Source organism: Balaenoptera ricei, chromosome 21 (genome assembly GCF_028023285.1).
Source record: "Balaenoptera ricei isolate mBalRic1 chromosome 21, mBalRic1.hap2, whole genome shotgun sequence".
NCBI lineage: Eukaryota > Metazoa > Chordata > Mammalia > Artiodactyla > Balaenopteridae > Balaenoptera > Balaenoptera ricei.
In genome coordinates, this window is record NC_082659.1 from 8424891 (window position 1) to 8440007 (window position 15117).

At 39.5% G+C, this 15117-nt stretch overlaps 1 protein-coding gene across 1 annotated transcript in view; it reads left to right on the plus strand.

Moving 5' to 3' along the window:
- Positions 1 to 15117, plus strand: part of CSMD1 (CUB and Sushi multiple domains 1) — a 1821295-nt gene that overhangs the window by 323137 nt on the left and 1483041 nt on the right. The window contains exon 2 of the mRNA XM_059909813.1: positions 10382 to 10598. Within this exon, the coding sequence (XP_059765796.1) occupies positions 10382 to 10598 (217 nt within the window). The remainder of the gene's footprint in view (positions 1 to 10381; positions 10599 to 15117) is intronic.

Sequence of the window (15117 nt, forward strand, 5' to 3'; positions counted from 1 at the left end):
CTGTTTCTGTTTCATAGATGTGTTCATTTGTGTCGTATTTTAGATTCCGCATACAAGTGATATCATATAGTATTTGTCTTTCTCTGTCTGACTGACTTCACTTAGTATGATAACCTCTAGTTCCATCCGTGTTGCTGCAAATGGCATCATTTCATTCTTTTTTTATGGCTGAGTAATATTCCATATATATACCACATCTTCTTTTTCCATTCATCTGTCAATGGACATTTAGCTTGTTTCCATGTCTTGGCTATTGTGAATAGTGCTGCTCTGAACATTGGTGTGCGTGTATCTTTTTGAATTATAGTTTTGTCTGGTTATATGCACAGGAGTGGGATTGCTGGATCATATAGCAATACTAATTTTAGTTTTTTGAGGAACCTCCGTGCTGTTTTCCATAGTGGCTGCACCAATTTACATTCGAAGCAGGGAATATTTAAATTAGTCTTAGGAGCTGTTGCCAATCAGACTGCTCTATAGGACGGAGATGATAAAATCCCTTTTCTTGGAATTAGAATGATAACACTGCACTCTGAATGTTCTAGGTGATCACTTGGCTGGAGAATATAAGGAAGTTTCCTTCTAGTACCACTACTTTATATTTTTACAGATTCTTTCCACATGAGTGTGCACGTAGATTTATAACTCATAATTTACACCACCACCACCATTGTTTCCCACACATATACCCCAACTCACCCACATGCCTCCATAACTGAATACTGAGTGCCAGACAGTCTTGTAGGAACGGGGTTATAAACCAGGCCGACAACGCCCTCACTCTTGGAAGGTTTATGTATTCGTTAGACAGGTAGACAATGAGTAAAGAAGCAAACAAGATATTTTCACAAAATGAGAAATGCCATCTGGAAACACAACAGGGCATGGGACAGTGAGAACTGATGGAGAGGGGCTACTGACCAGAACATGAGAGTCTGGGAAGAGCCCCCTGCACCGTGACCCACAGGAGGAGAGGTCAGCACCAGGGAGATCTGCGGGAAGAACATTTAGGGTAGGTGGATTAGCACATGCAAAGGCCCTGAGGTGGCGACAGGCTTGGGGTGCTTGAGAAAGGGAAAGATGTTAAGCAGACCAAGCCTGCACATGGTTATGATGACAAACTTTAGTACAATGATGAAAGATTGTACTCCATATTTACATAGCCCAGTGAAACCCCCTCTCTCTTTTATAAGTGATAGAATTGGGTATTGATGGTTTGTCTGTAGTGTAAGGGCTACCTGCATGGCCTTGCTCATGGGCGGTGAAGTCTTTAGGGAAGAACTGATTTTTTGGCCCCATCGCAGGGACTCAGGCTTATGTGCCTCTGGCTTTTCTGTTTTTCTTCTTTGCTCACATTGTGAGTAATCTCCCCTAAATGTTTGAGATTAAAACTGAACCAAGCAGCCTCGGGCTATCAGCTACAGTAGCTGGTACAGTTGCTGCTCTTGGTACACTGAGAAATAGAATGCTTTTAAAACTTCCTTTAGGGCATGCAGTTCCTGGAAAACGCCTGAAGACTGTAATTTTCAAACACCTCAATCAAAGTCCTAGGAAGGGCATTTTACATCATGATCCTTCTACAATTAATCCTTTCCCAAATAATGCAGACCCTGAAATAGCCAATGAAACCGTAGAAGGTAAGGATGCCGAAAGTTCAGCTTCTGTGCACCAGTGCTGGATCGAATCTCAGAGACGGAGTTTTGGGTGAAGTAAGAGAGAAGAGCTTTACTACTTTGCCAGGCAAAGGGGGCCACAGCAGGCTCCTGCCTCGAAAAGCTCTGTGTCTCCACCCCAGAGGATTTGATGAGGGCTTTATAACCATGGTTCCAGGGCAGGGTCTCTCACAAGATCAGGGTGTGAGCAGGGCCCTTAATCTCATCTCAGGTAATGTGTCTCCTAATCTTGATGAGCGTCTCTGGTCCCTTTAGTCTCGCCTCAGGTGGTTTCTTGGCTGCTCCTGCCTTAATTAGCAGCTTCAAATCCTCCCTTTGGAACTCAGGGAAGGCTTGGAGTCTTGCCGACATGAAACGGGGGACAAAAGGGCCTCCTTGCCTGGGAGCCCCACAGGCCACGCTTGGTTTCACTAATGCAGAGCAGAGTTTAATGCGTATTTGATTTGTTTACCGCTTCAAAAAGTACTTATCTGATCAGAGAGGCTTCTGCTGCCGTGAGTGAAATGTGAGGCCTCCTGATATTGGAAATTCTAATAAGCATGTCATCATATTCCTTAGTCATGAAGGAAAATTAAAAATGCAAGTGAGGATTACAGTGTACCATTCTCTTTTACTTTTGAGTTATTGCATTGTCACTCATCCAACAGGAGAAGGGAATTTTCAGTCTTGCAGCAAATCTACAGGTGTAGAGTATATTTCCACACAAATTCCAAAATAAGAGAAGCTTTCGAGGTCAATAATCCGGTTGTAAGAAAGTAATGAAAGTTGTATTTGCATAGAAACTTACATAATATATGAAAAATGTAAATTTTTATTTTTGCAGAATGGATGAAGGGAATGAATGGAAACAGCCACCAAGTATGATAAATATTAAAACAAAACAAAACAAACAAACAAAAAAACTTCCTGAATTGCCTTGTTTTCAAAAGGAACCAGTGTGGTTATCTGAGCTTGTTGCAGACAGGACATAAACCTGTTTATTTTCAATGTCCGTCTCCAAGGAGAGACACGGATTGTGATGATAATACAGTTTTTGTTCACACTCTATACACACAAGTCTATTTACTCTTTTAAGTGATGTCAGGCTGGAGAGTTAGAAGGCAACTATATATTTCTCAAATGTCGTCGTCTCCAGATTATTCTTCTGCGGTCCTGGCAATCATTTGTCACGTGACCTGTTTCCTTGTTGCTAGAATTCAGGACAGAGTATCCTTTCCTCGTATGGCTCTCTTCACATACTGAATATTATAGACCATGACTTTCTGGAGTCACTGAACCAAATCACAGGTTAAAACATCCCAGATGGCAAAATGTTTGCTCTCAGAAAGGAGTTTTATACAGCAAAGGCACTACCTTATTACAAATTTTCATCTGAATAAATATCCCAACAGCTAGCAAAACTGTTATGAATACTATAATGTAACTATAATTATATGATAATAAGTAAATAATTATTATAACAGCTTGCAAAAGCTAAGCTACTTCCTACCTTAAAGGCTGTGCAAGAATTAAACAAGATAGTAGGTGTCAGACGCTTGCATATGAGTTTACAAATATTATGTCGTCTACCTCTGTTACTTTCCAGGAATGGGTCAGCAGGTCCAGAATCGAGGGAAACAGCAATTTCAACAGCTTGTGGAGTCAGGAAGGCATTTGTGTATATGTACGTTCATTCATCAAATGCTTACAATGAATCAGGATGAATCACAGATGAATCATCTCAGGGAATACTGTGTTCTAGGAAGTGAAAGGTGTGTGCTGAACTGTAGCACAATTCAGAGAGTAGCTTCTGGGTGAGGCACAGACCCAATCGTGGTGACCCTTCAGAGCAGAGGGGCCGTTGCATCTCAGGAGTGACCAGGGCAGGATGCTATTTGCTCAGTTGAGTGTTTCCAAGACTGACTTTCAACGCAGGGAACTGTCCTAGAGCACGTTAGCCCTGCCTTTCCCAGAATGGGTTCCCCAGCCTCCAGCGCTGCACCTCATCTGACCATCATGAGCTACACTGCTCTGAGGACTTGGGATTTTTCCTGCATCTCCTTGTTGAGGCCCAGGCGATCTTATGTAGCTTCTCAGAATAAACAACAATGTCAACAACCAGCCAACCAACTGACGAAGCAAGACACATACTACACCTAGTTCTTTTATTTTTTTTTTTAAATTAATTAATTAATTTATTTTTTGGCTGTGTTGGGTCTTCGTTTCTGTGCAAGGGCTTTCTCTAGTTGCGGCGAGCGGGGGCCACTCTTCATCGCGGTGCGCGGGCCTCTCACTATCGCGGCCTCTCTTGTTGCGGAGCACAGGCTCCAGACGCGCAGGCTCAGAAGTTGTGGCTCACGGGCCCAGTTGCTCCGCGGCATGTGGGATCTTCCCAGACCAGGGCTCGAACCCGTGTCCCCTGCATTGACGGGCAGATTCTCAACCACTGCGCCACCAGGGAAGCCCTATACCTAGTTCTTATCGTCTCCCGTTCAGTCCATAGGACTGGCAAATCTACAGTCACCCCAAAACAAATCGCTCACATATTATACATCAGGTAATATGACACCATTAAAGTGTAGATCGGAAAAAACATTCAATAATAATAATTCAGTAATAATAAAAAACATTCAACTATAATTATTGTTGGTAACGGGATGGTGAGTGACTTAAATATATACTGATATATATTTATATATAAATATTATTGAAATATAATTGATTTACAATGTGTTAGTGTTAATGTACAGCAAAGTGATTCCATTATACATATATATATATTTTTTTACATTCTCTTCCATTATTGGTTATTATTTGTAACCTATAATTATAGGTATTATAGGTATTATATGTATAGGTGTAGATACATATATACTTGCTTTTTTTCCTGTTGACACTGATGTTTGATTTCAAGGTAACTTTTGGCATCAGTATCTTAAGGACAGTTTCTTAAAGAATAGTATTAACTGAGTTTTCCATCCTGTAACAAACAACATAATTTTCATTAAGAGATTAAAATTATCACTGCAACATTGCTGATTATTTTATTGCCCTTAGGAAATATAATACACAAATGTACTTACAATAGATTTCTGTTATGCCATATATAAATGTATGATTACATTTACAATATTTAAAAGTTTGTCCATTAACACTGTTTTCCAGTTAAAATAATCTGCTTATTTGAGGCTGTTTAAGGCCAACATTGAAATCAAGCATAGATGTCAGCAATTTAAAAAGAAAAGGTTTGTAGAATACTTGAGAGTTCTCTGTAGCAGGCAAGTGCCCACTGGAGTATAAGAATCAAGGTGGAAAATCATACAAGGAAGATAGGATGAAAACTCTTCTGGGAACCCACAACTTTGGCGTTTGTGGATGGTGGGACAGTTGGCAAGTCCCATACTCCATCTTTCTGTGAAAGTGCATATAAATTCTGGAAATGTATGCATATGACATATATAATCTGTGTACCTTCATCCGTGGCTTTATTTTATTCAGTGAAAAGTATGTCTTTCCATTGAAGCAATCTTTATGTCAGGTAGACATTGACATGATACCTGTATTAGGTCTGGTACCAGTTGAAGAATGTAAGCTATACATTATTTACATCTGTTAATTATAATGACTTTCCATCCTCAGATTTCCATTTGGAGAATAATTTTAGTTTAATTATCCATTGTGGCAGCCATTATTTTTGTGGGTATGTAGGAAGCATGACCCTTAGTTAGATCCCAAAGATGCTGAGATCCACAGCTTTAAAGTAATTGTTATAAGAAGGTGTCCTTCAATCCAATACTAGTACGGATTTTGAATTTATGCCACTTACTCTGAGGAACTCTAGTCGATACCATTGTAGTACTGTTGCTTAGACAAATAATTATTTTCATCATGCTCTTTTTTTTTAAGTAAAAGTCGAGATATTTTCATGGGTCGGGAGATACTGACTAAATTGCTGGCAAATTCGAAGTTCCCTCCTAGCATCAAAAGTTGTGTGGAGTGCACAGGGAGACCAGCTCGGTGCTGTGCGACCACCTAGAGGGGTGGGCTAGGGAGGGTGGGAGGGAGACGCAAGAGGGAGGAGATACGTGGATATAGGTATACATAGAGCTGACTCACTTTGTTATAAAGCAGAAACTAACACACCATCGTAAAGCAATTTTATACTCTAATAAAGATGTTAAAAAAAAAAAAAAAGTTGTGTGGAGTGAACAAAAGTTACAAAGTGGGGTTGTTACTTCCACAAAGAAAGACCAAATAAATTGGGTTCTTTTTTTGTTTTGTTTTGTTTTTCTTTAGCACAAAATGCTATTCCCTTACACCTCCAGGACAGGCCCTGGCCCGGGGTGGGTGTGCGGGGTAGTAGTCAGGGCTGGAGATTTTATGATCCCTTTGTCTCTTTCCAATTTTAGAAAAACCCCCTCGGATTCTAAATCTCCAGCTACCTCTAGTTATTGTTTTTCTGTTGTGTTGCCTTTTTCTTGTTGATCTGTGTGGTTTATTCATTAGATGGTGAATAGGTCATTGGATGAATATATGGATTGGAAATACATCCTATTTTTAAAATTTTTTTTTGGATTTCCTTCTCAGGTTTTCCTTTTATGATTATTACTTTTTGTGTGCTATTTAAGAAATCTTTGCCTACCACACAGTTATGAAGATTCTTTTTTTTTTTATGTTTCTTTTGGAAGCATCACTGTTTCACAGTTTACATTTAGATCTGTAACCCATTTGGGACCAATGTTTGTGTACATTGTGTGGTGGGGATCAAGGTTTATTTCTCCCGTTTGGTTGTCCAGTTGGCCCAGCACCATCTACTGAAAAGACCATCTTTCCCCCCAGGCCCTGCAGCACCACTTTTGTCATAAATCTAGTGTCTGTATCTCTGTGGGTTTGGGGACTTTCTGTTTTGTTCCATTGGGTCTTTATCTCGGTTGGCACAATTAAACACCATTCAGATTATTGTAGCTTTACAATAAAACATGACATTAAGTAGCATAAGATCTCTGGCATTGTCTTGGAAATTCTCAGCCCAGACCAACTACATTAGACGTTATTTCCATTTCTTTGGAAATTCCTCAGTTGTTTGCAATGTGTAGTCAAGCTTGACAGTTACTCATCCAAGAACCTTTGAGCACTTCCCTAAGTTTGTAATGGGCCCCCTGGAAAAGTCTATCTCTGGATCAAATGTGACTCATTCTGCAAAACGCCCTGTAATAATTGGTACCCAAATGCAGCCTAAGTGTTATTCCTTGGAGAAAAATCGTAATATCCGATAATTTGGTTCACCATGATGGGTCTATAATAGTAACTACTTTCCAACTGACACTTTTTCTGTTGAATTTATTTTTCTTTCCTCCAATTTATGATCAAGTCTTCACTTTTTGATTTACTGTGAAGCACGAATTGCTAGATAAACCAGAAAAGCTATTTTCTTTAAAGACCTTTCAAAACCCCACAGCTTTAATATCTACTTGTTACAGTGTTATTGTTAGATTTAAATTTAGTGGAAAATGGGCTTCTTGTTAGTTCTTTGGTTTTAAACTCATAAATCCCTTTCATTATTTTATTTTATTTTTTAAGATTTAGCAAACTCCCACAAGCATTTGATAACATTACTGTGAAAGATTTGAGCTCACTGAGAGCTACTATGGTGAATATTTTTTTAAGTGTAAAATGTAGTTGGAAATAATTTTGTTTGTCGCTCAACAATAAAAGCTGGGATAATACTTGTATTCAAGGGCTTCTACTAATTGCAGTAATCTGAGTGTGCCCAGATTTTTCTTAATATTCTTTCTTAATATTCTTAGTGTCAAAACATTTAAATACATCTAAACATCTTGGTGGAAATTGGCCAGATTAAGAAGGAACGAAACCCTGCAAGCCATTTGCAGAGGCTACTTAAGAGCTAACCTCAGACAAACTCAATGTTGGAACGATTTGATAGGAGTTATTCTGTTCCCTCACATGTCCGTAATAGTTATGGTTAAAATGATTAAAGTGCGTTATTAGGAGAGTTCAGATAATCCACCCGTCCTGCCCTTAGCCTCTGCTCTTTTTCATCCAGTCTGGCTGAGCCATAGTCGTGGAAGACACGCTTTGGGGTAATGCACAGAAAACATATAAACAACTACGGGGGCCAACTAGGATGTCCCTGAAGGCTTGTACAGAGGAGTAGTTATGTGGGAAGGGGAGGTGGGAGGAACAGGTGAGGAGGAAACCAGGGAGCAAGCGGGGTGGATAAAGGACGAGGAGTGGCAGAAAGGAGTTGGATTGGTGAGGTTGGGAAGGGGTGGAATTTTAGGGTTTGTCCAGTGGTAGCAATACAATCGGTGGTCCAGGTCTGTGGCTGTTGCTAATCTCCCCGATGCTGTCCTTTCAGCAGAAGGTCCTTGCAGGCATCCCGGGGTTGCAATTGACAAAAAAGGTCCAGTGCTTTGGAACTGCTCATGAAATCTGAGAATTGCCAGGAGAGGCCGATGTTAGAGTCCGAGTCACAGCATCTTGAGGGGCTGAGGGAGCCTGGAACCAGCTCTGGGGAACACTTCCCAGCCTGCTCCGTGACTGGGGGGGCTTTGTGGTTCTCACCCGCCCTTCCCATCTTTTCCCCTTCTCTTGTTGTTTGGGTCCTGCACCCAATTCCACCCGTAGGGTAGGGTTCCGCACACCAACCAACACGCAATACTCAGGACGCCAAGTGGGTGTCCTACAATTCGTCTCATCGGGTTCCACAGGTAAAGGGCTCAGTCCCCAAGACTGCCCTTCACTTCAGAGGCCAGTTGAAAGCCCAGGTTCTTACCTGTACTTCCGACCCCCTGGCTATAAATCAGAGGTTCCCAGGCCTCCCTCCTCGCGTTCGATTAATTTGCTAGAGCAACTCACAATTCAGGAAATCTGTTTATTCTTTAGATTACTGGTTTATTAAAGGATAGGAATCAACAGCCAGATGAAGAGTTGCCCAGGGCAAGGCATGGGGAAGGGGCGCTGAGCTTCTCTGCCTTCTCTGAGCTCACCGGTCTCCCAGTAGTTCCACGTGTTCACCAACCTGGAAGCTCTCTGAGCCCCGTTTTTTGAGGTCTTTGCTGAAGCTTCATTACACTAGCATGACTGATCAAATCATTGGCCATTGGGATTGAGTCAACCTCCAGCCCCTACCCCCTTCCCCCTAAAAGTCAGGAGGTTGGGACTGAAAGTTGCAACGCTCTAATCACATGGTGATGTTCTCCTGGCAACCAGCCCCATCCCTAGGTGTGGTCCAAAATTTGCTCCATTAACATAACAAAACACCACCACCCCCTTCATTTAGGAAATTCCAAGAGATTTAGGAGCTCTGTGCCAGAGGGAAAAAAACCAAATAAATATCTCTTATTATTAATCACAACATCAAATATGTAGATCTTGAACATTAGAGCTATCCTAATTCCTCCTCTCTAAGAGAAGCAAGAATAAGAGGGGTGAGCAAAGTGTGGGTTACCCTACAAACCTGAGTAGGGAAACCTAAACTCACCCATTCCTGATTCTGAGGTTTTTCTTTTTTTTTTTTTTTCTTCTTTTTTTAAAGAAATTCACGTTCTTTTATTTATTTATTTATTTATTTATGACTGTGTTGAGTCTTCGTTTCTGTGCGAGGGCTTTCTCTAAGTTGAGGCAAGTGGGGACCACTCTTCATCGCGGTGCGCGGGCCTCTCACCATCGCGGCCTCTCCATTGTGGAGCACAGGCTCCAGATGCGCAGGCTCAGCAGTTGTGGCTCACGGGCCCAGTTGCTCCGCGGCACGTGGGATCTTCCCAGACCAGGGCTCGAACCCGTGTCCCCTGCATTGGCAGGCAGACTCTCAACCACTGCGCCACCAGGGAAGCCCTGAGGCTTTTCTTTAGTGGAGCCATCATTTCAACAAACATCTCCCTTCTCTGTCATCCAGTAAATCCCACCAAATAAACAGGAAGACATCCATAGAGGGGAGGTCCCTTATTTTGCTGGTCTGCTGGCTCCTTAATTTTCGCATAATTTAATTTCTCTTAACACCTTTTGTTTTCAACTGGATAAGATTCCTGTGGTCTCATTTTATTCTTTGGCTTTGTGGGACTTTAACCAATGTGGGTGCAAATAGTTTGAAGTTTGAGCGTGGTTTTTACCTAACTATTCATGGTACATACCTCAGATGGCACTCATTTAGATATATTAATATGTGTATGTATTTAGAGAGTGTATAGTGGTTTTTTATCTGTCAATTTAATTTCCCCAGCAAGGATCTTGTGGGCAGTGTTTCCTCATGATAATGTGCAGACAGTTGGCACCAACTTTGTTTCACAAATGTGGCAGTCTGATATGGCTGAAGCTGTAAAAAAAAATTTCCCAAATTTGTAATATGAGTTCCCAAATGTTGTATATTTCCTTCTTTTTCTTCTTTTTTTTTTTTTTTAGGGAGGAGTTATTCTCTATCTTTTAACACTAGAGAACACTGCTACAATTTATCATTCAGTATTTGTGCTTGAAGGATCACACAATAAGTCATTATAAAAATTGGCCAAGGAGTTCCCTGGTGGCCTAGTGGTTAGGATTCTGGGCTTTCACTCTAGTGGCTTGGCTTCAATCCCTGGTCGGGGAAATAAGATCCTGCAAGCCACATGGTGTGGCCAAAGAACAATTACCAAAATGGTTGGAAAATTTTAAAAAGAATATACTAAAGATAGGCCAAACTTACATGCTTTTTGGTGTGTTTTCTTTTTCAGGTCAGAACTGTGGAGGCTTGGTCCAGGGTCCCAACGGCACCATTGAGAGTCCGGGGTTTCCCCACGGTTACCCAAACTATGCTAACTGCACCTGGATTATCATCACAGGAGAACGCAATCGGATACAGTTGTCATTCCACACCTTTGCTCTTGAAGAAGATTTTGATATTTTATCGGTGTATGATGGGCAGCTCCAACAAGGGAATTTGAAAGTGAGGTAAAGTGTTGGCTCTTCCTGTAATAGATGAGGTTTGACATACTCAGATTCTGAAACTTAATTGGGATTAACATTTGAATTTAATTTTCAGAAAAGAACATTTTAGTTACTATAAAGGAAAATTAAAGACTGGAGCTTTGTGCACACTTTTTTCAATCCCTAAAAACGTAACTACTTATTGAAAGCAATCACTGACTTTATTAATGCATATCAAATTGTTCAAGATCCGTAAAACACTGTTGCCAAGGTAATTTAAGTTATGATACACCATTGTTTTTAAGCAACTGTGGATTTGAGAGAAAAAGCACAAAGTGAGCACAATTTAAAGAACAACAAAAGGAACCTTGATATTGTCAGAGAATATATTCAATACAAAGAACATCGGAGGTGGGTGGGGTAAAAACATGAAAGAACGTCGTACTCTTTGGAGAATTTTTGGTTCGCACCATCATAAAATATTCCATTCCTCATTAGCATTCTCTTTTAATCTGTGATTTTTTACCATGAAGAAAGAAAAATATTTCCTGGGATGATTTTAAGTTATATTTTTCATTTATCACCAAGAAAAAAAAATTGTACCTGTACAAATACATTCATCTTTTTTTTTTTTTTTTAATTTTGGCAAAGGAATGAGGAATATCCCTTTCAAAGAAATTGGAATTTCTTAGCCAAACTGATGAACATATTTAAATATATACATATATGGCAAATAAGACTTTATCCTCTGGTTTTAAAATTCTGCATTAATTAGAGATTAAGTTTGTTGAACATAGGGTCCTGTAGAAAAAGACTGACAGTAGGCAAAAGAAATTGTGCTGCTTAGATAAATAAAATGGCATTCATGCTAATCTTAGCAGTAATATACAAAAATGATATACTTTATTTACAATTTTGTGAATTGAGAAAAATCTCTACCTATAAAAATGCATGATTGTATTTTTACATCTAGTTAATAGATTAATAGTATATATATTAGTATATATTAGTAAGTATATAATATATTAATAAATATATAATATTAATATATATAAATATCAATATATATTAACTATATGGTCAATATGTTAAATATAGCATATGAATATATTTCAAATAGATTTTATTTACATTTCTTTATGCATTTTCAAATGTAAAATACCTTACAGTTTTTTCCGAGTCATCTCCAACGTTACTGTCTGTTTTTAGAAACACTTTTCCAGTTGCCCTTTCTGAGACATATTGCATACAGCTACCTCCTTTATGGATTTGTTAGGTAAACTTTCTTTCTTCCTGTCTGACATGTGTGGGCCAACATTTGGATGTTTGGACAAGGTATCTACATATGCAGTCCCTGCTAATTTGATGCAAAATGCCTTAACTTCTTTCATGCTCTTCTAACTGTTAGTTATTTACTAGCTTTTCATCCACACAAATGATTCTTCTAGGGAATAGTGCTATTTTGTAATAATAGAAAGCATTGTGACAAAAAATAGAGAATCTAGTTTACTCAAATATTAAGTCATATGCCTCTGTGTTAAAAAGTAACTCTTTCTCTTTCAATGAAAGACAAATGCCTATTGCATATGAAGGTAAAAAATATTGCTCTGTGAGGAAGAGCGCTGAGCTCCCGCAAGAAAACTTTCCCAGGAGCCGTCACAAATGCAACCAGACTGATCATCTGTTGGATATGGTTTGTAATTTACTGTCCAGCTGTAAGCACTCATATTCTGAGGGGAAAACTACAAATGATCTTCAAATCTATTATTTTGAAATATTTTTGGTCATTTTTATGTACCTTTCTAGGTTCAGGCATTATTTGGGCAGGGGGAGGGGGGGAAGAGGGGTGTTTCCAAAGTAATTAAACTCATATTGCTTATAAAATTTTAAAAAATTTCTGTCAATATTTCCATTCCCTATAACTCTATTATAATTGCTATAATTCTATCCTATTCTAAAGGAAACCTATCTTAGATGTTAATTTGCTCAACTACCTGTCTTTGGACAATTTAGTATTCTCTTATGTTCTTAAGTTGATATTATGATCACTTTATATGTTAATAACTATAAAGTTTAGAAAACAGCATACCTGTCATCTTCAGTATTATAACAGGATCAGCAGTAGAAATATTAAGGTTAGAACAGTTAGACTCATTGTATTTTATCCTGAGGTACCTGTGAATAGTATATAAATTAATAGCTGTGACTCAGAAAGCTTTATCAATATTGGTGAGTTATATATATGAATCATGATGCTTTTACTCAGATTTTTTTATATATATTTTTTAACAGCTTCATTTTTTAAAATTCATTTATTTTATTTATTTATTTTTTAAATTAAAAAAAAATTTTTTTTTTGGCTGCATTGGGTCTTCGTTGCTGCGCCTGCGTGCCAGGTGTCCTAACAAATTGGCAAAACATATCAGAAACAGAATTCCAGTAATGACTGCCAAGCACTATAGGTCTCTACAATTATAAAATTTGAATAAAGAATGATGTGAGGGCTTCCCTGGTGGCGCAGTGGTTAAGAATCCGCCTGCCAGTGCAGGGGACACGGGTTTGGGCCCTGGTCCGGGAAGATCCCACATGCCGCGGAGCAACTAATAAGCCCTTGTGCCACAACTGCTGAGCCTGCGCTCTAGAGCCCATGTGCCACAACTACTGAAGCCCGCGTGCCTAGAGCCCATGCTTCACAATAAGAGAAGCCACCGCAATGAGAAGCCCGCACACTGCAATGAAGAGTAGCCCCCGCTCACCGCAACTAGAGAAAGCCTGTGTGCAGCAACGAAGACCCAACGCAGCCAAAAATGAATAAATTAAATAAATAAATTAAAAAAAAAAAAAGAATGATGTGAAATAGGAAAATAAATAATGTTGTGAAATAGGAAATTTCCTCATTATTAGGGCAAATGTGTGAGCATGTTGCAACATTTCAACATTGGGCGACGGGCAAAATAGTTATAAATAGTACTGAAATCTAATTAACAGGGTTGAGGTGGAGACTCTAATGCTGTTTGTTTCCCATTATATCTTGGAACAGTTGTTTATTTCTCAAATACGATTCACTCACAACACTTAAAGCAGCTCTGGAATTCAAAGGAAGGGTACTTTTGTGAGAGGATTGATGTGTGAGCTGCTGATTCACTGAGTTGTCAGGAAAGTTATCACTTAGAGCTTTCATGGTCTGTAGTTGTTTTACTTCTGTACAAAGGCTGTTTTTATCAGCTCAAAATGTGTACTGACAAAAAAAAAACAGTTGTTTTATTAAACAACTTGATCATTTTATATAAAGAAATTTCTTTTGTGTAACTACAGTAGAGAACTTTTAATAAGTAACATGATTTAGATGTAATCCCCAACTAACAAAACAGAATTTGGAGGTTAGAATTACTGATGTTTACACTGTAACTTGAAATTTAGTAAGGATATATGATTTACCCCATGTAACAAGAAATCTTTAAAGGAAACAAAAATGTACAATGTATGTTTCATCTTGGATTATCTATATAACACAAACGCATATATGATTTGTGTCTCCATTGATAAATTAACTTCTAGTATGTAAATATTGAGCATTAAATTAAGACTTCTTGTGAGCCCAAGAGAAAAGATTAAACTCAAAATTAGGAATAGAAATCTGCTCCTGAGCTATCTAGAATTAAAACCCTAGTTCCTGTTTTGTTTTTTTTTTTAATAAATTTATTTATGTATTTACTTATTTTTGGCTGCACTGGGTCTTCGTTGCTGCACGCGGGCTTTCTCTAGTTGCGGCGAGCGGGGGCTACTCTTCGTTGCGGTGCGCGGGCTTCTCATTGTGGTGGCTTCCGTTGTTGCGGAGCACGGGCTCTTGGTGCGTGGGCTTCAGTAGTTGTGGTATGCAGGCTCAGTAGTTGTGGCTCACAGGCTCCAGAGCACAGGCTCAGTAGTTGTGGCGCACGGGCTTCGCTGCTCTGCGGCATGTGGGATCCTCCCGGACCAGGGCTCGAACCCATGTCCCCTGCATTGGCAGGCGGATTCTTAACCACTGCACCACCAGGGAAGTCCTGCCCTCACTGGTTTTTATGAGCTGTCATATTACTGCCATTTTTTGAATCTCTGGCCATATTGACTCTGTACCTCCTCCTGAGTCTCAGATCTCCACAGAAGTCTAACCCTACATGTTTTATTTTGCAGCATCTCTTTATAAACCACAACCTGCTTTGATCCTCACAGAAAACACTCCACAAAGTCCCATTCTATGCGAGGCTGACCCATGCACACAGGTTGACCGGTACATGGAGATGATCACATGCCGGCCCCAGGCTCACCCGCCTCTAATTCTGAAACATTTGCCACAGTCCTGTCCTCATTCTATGTTGCCAGTAAGATAAACACTCTAGTCAACGTGACCGTGATATTCAAGGAACCCTACCAAGTGCAAAGTACACTTCTGACCTTCCGTCTCTTCCATATTTTCCCTGTGTGTTTCAGTCCACTCTGGTTGCTATAATAGGATACCACAGACTGGGGGGCTTAAAATCAGTGGGGATTTATTTCCTGTAGT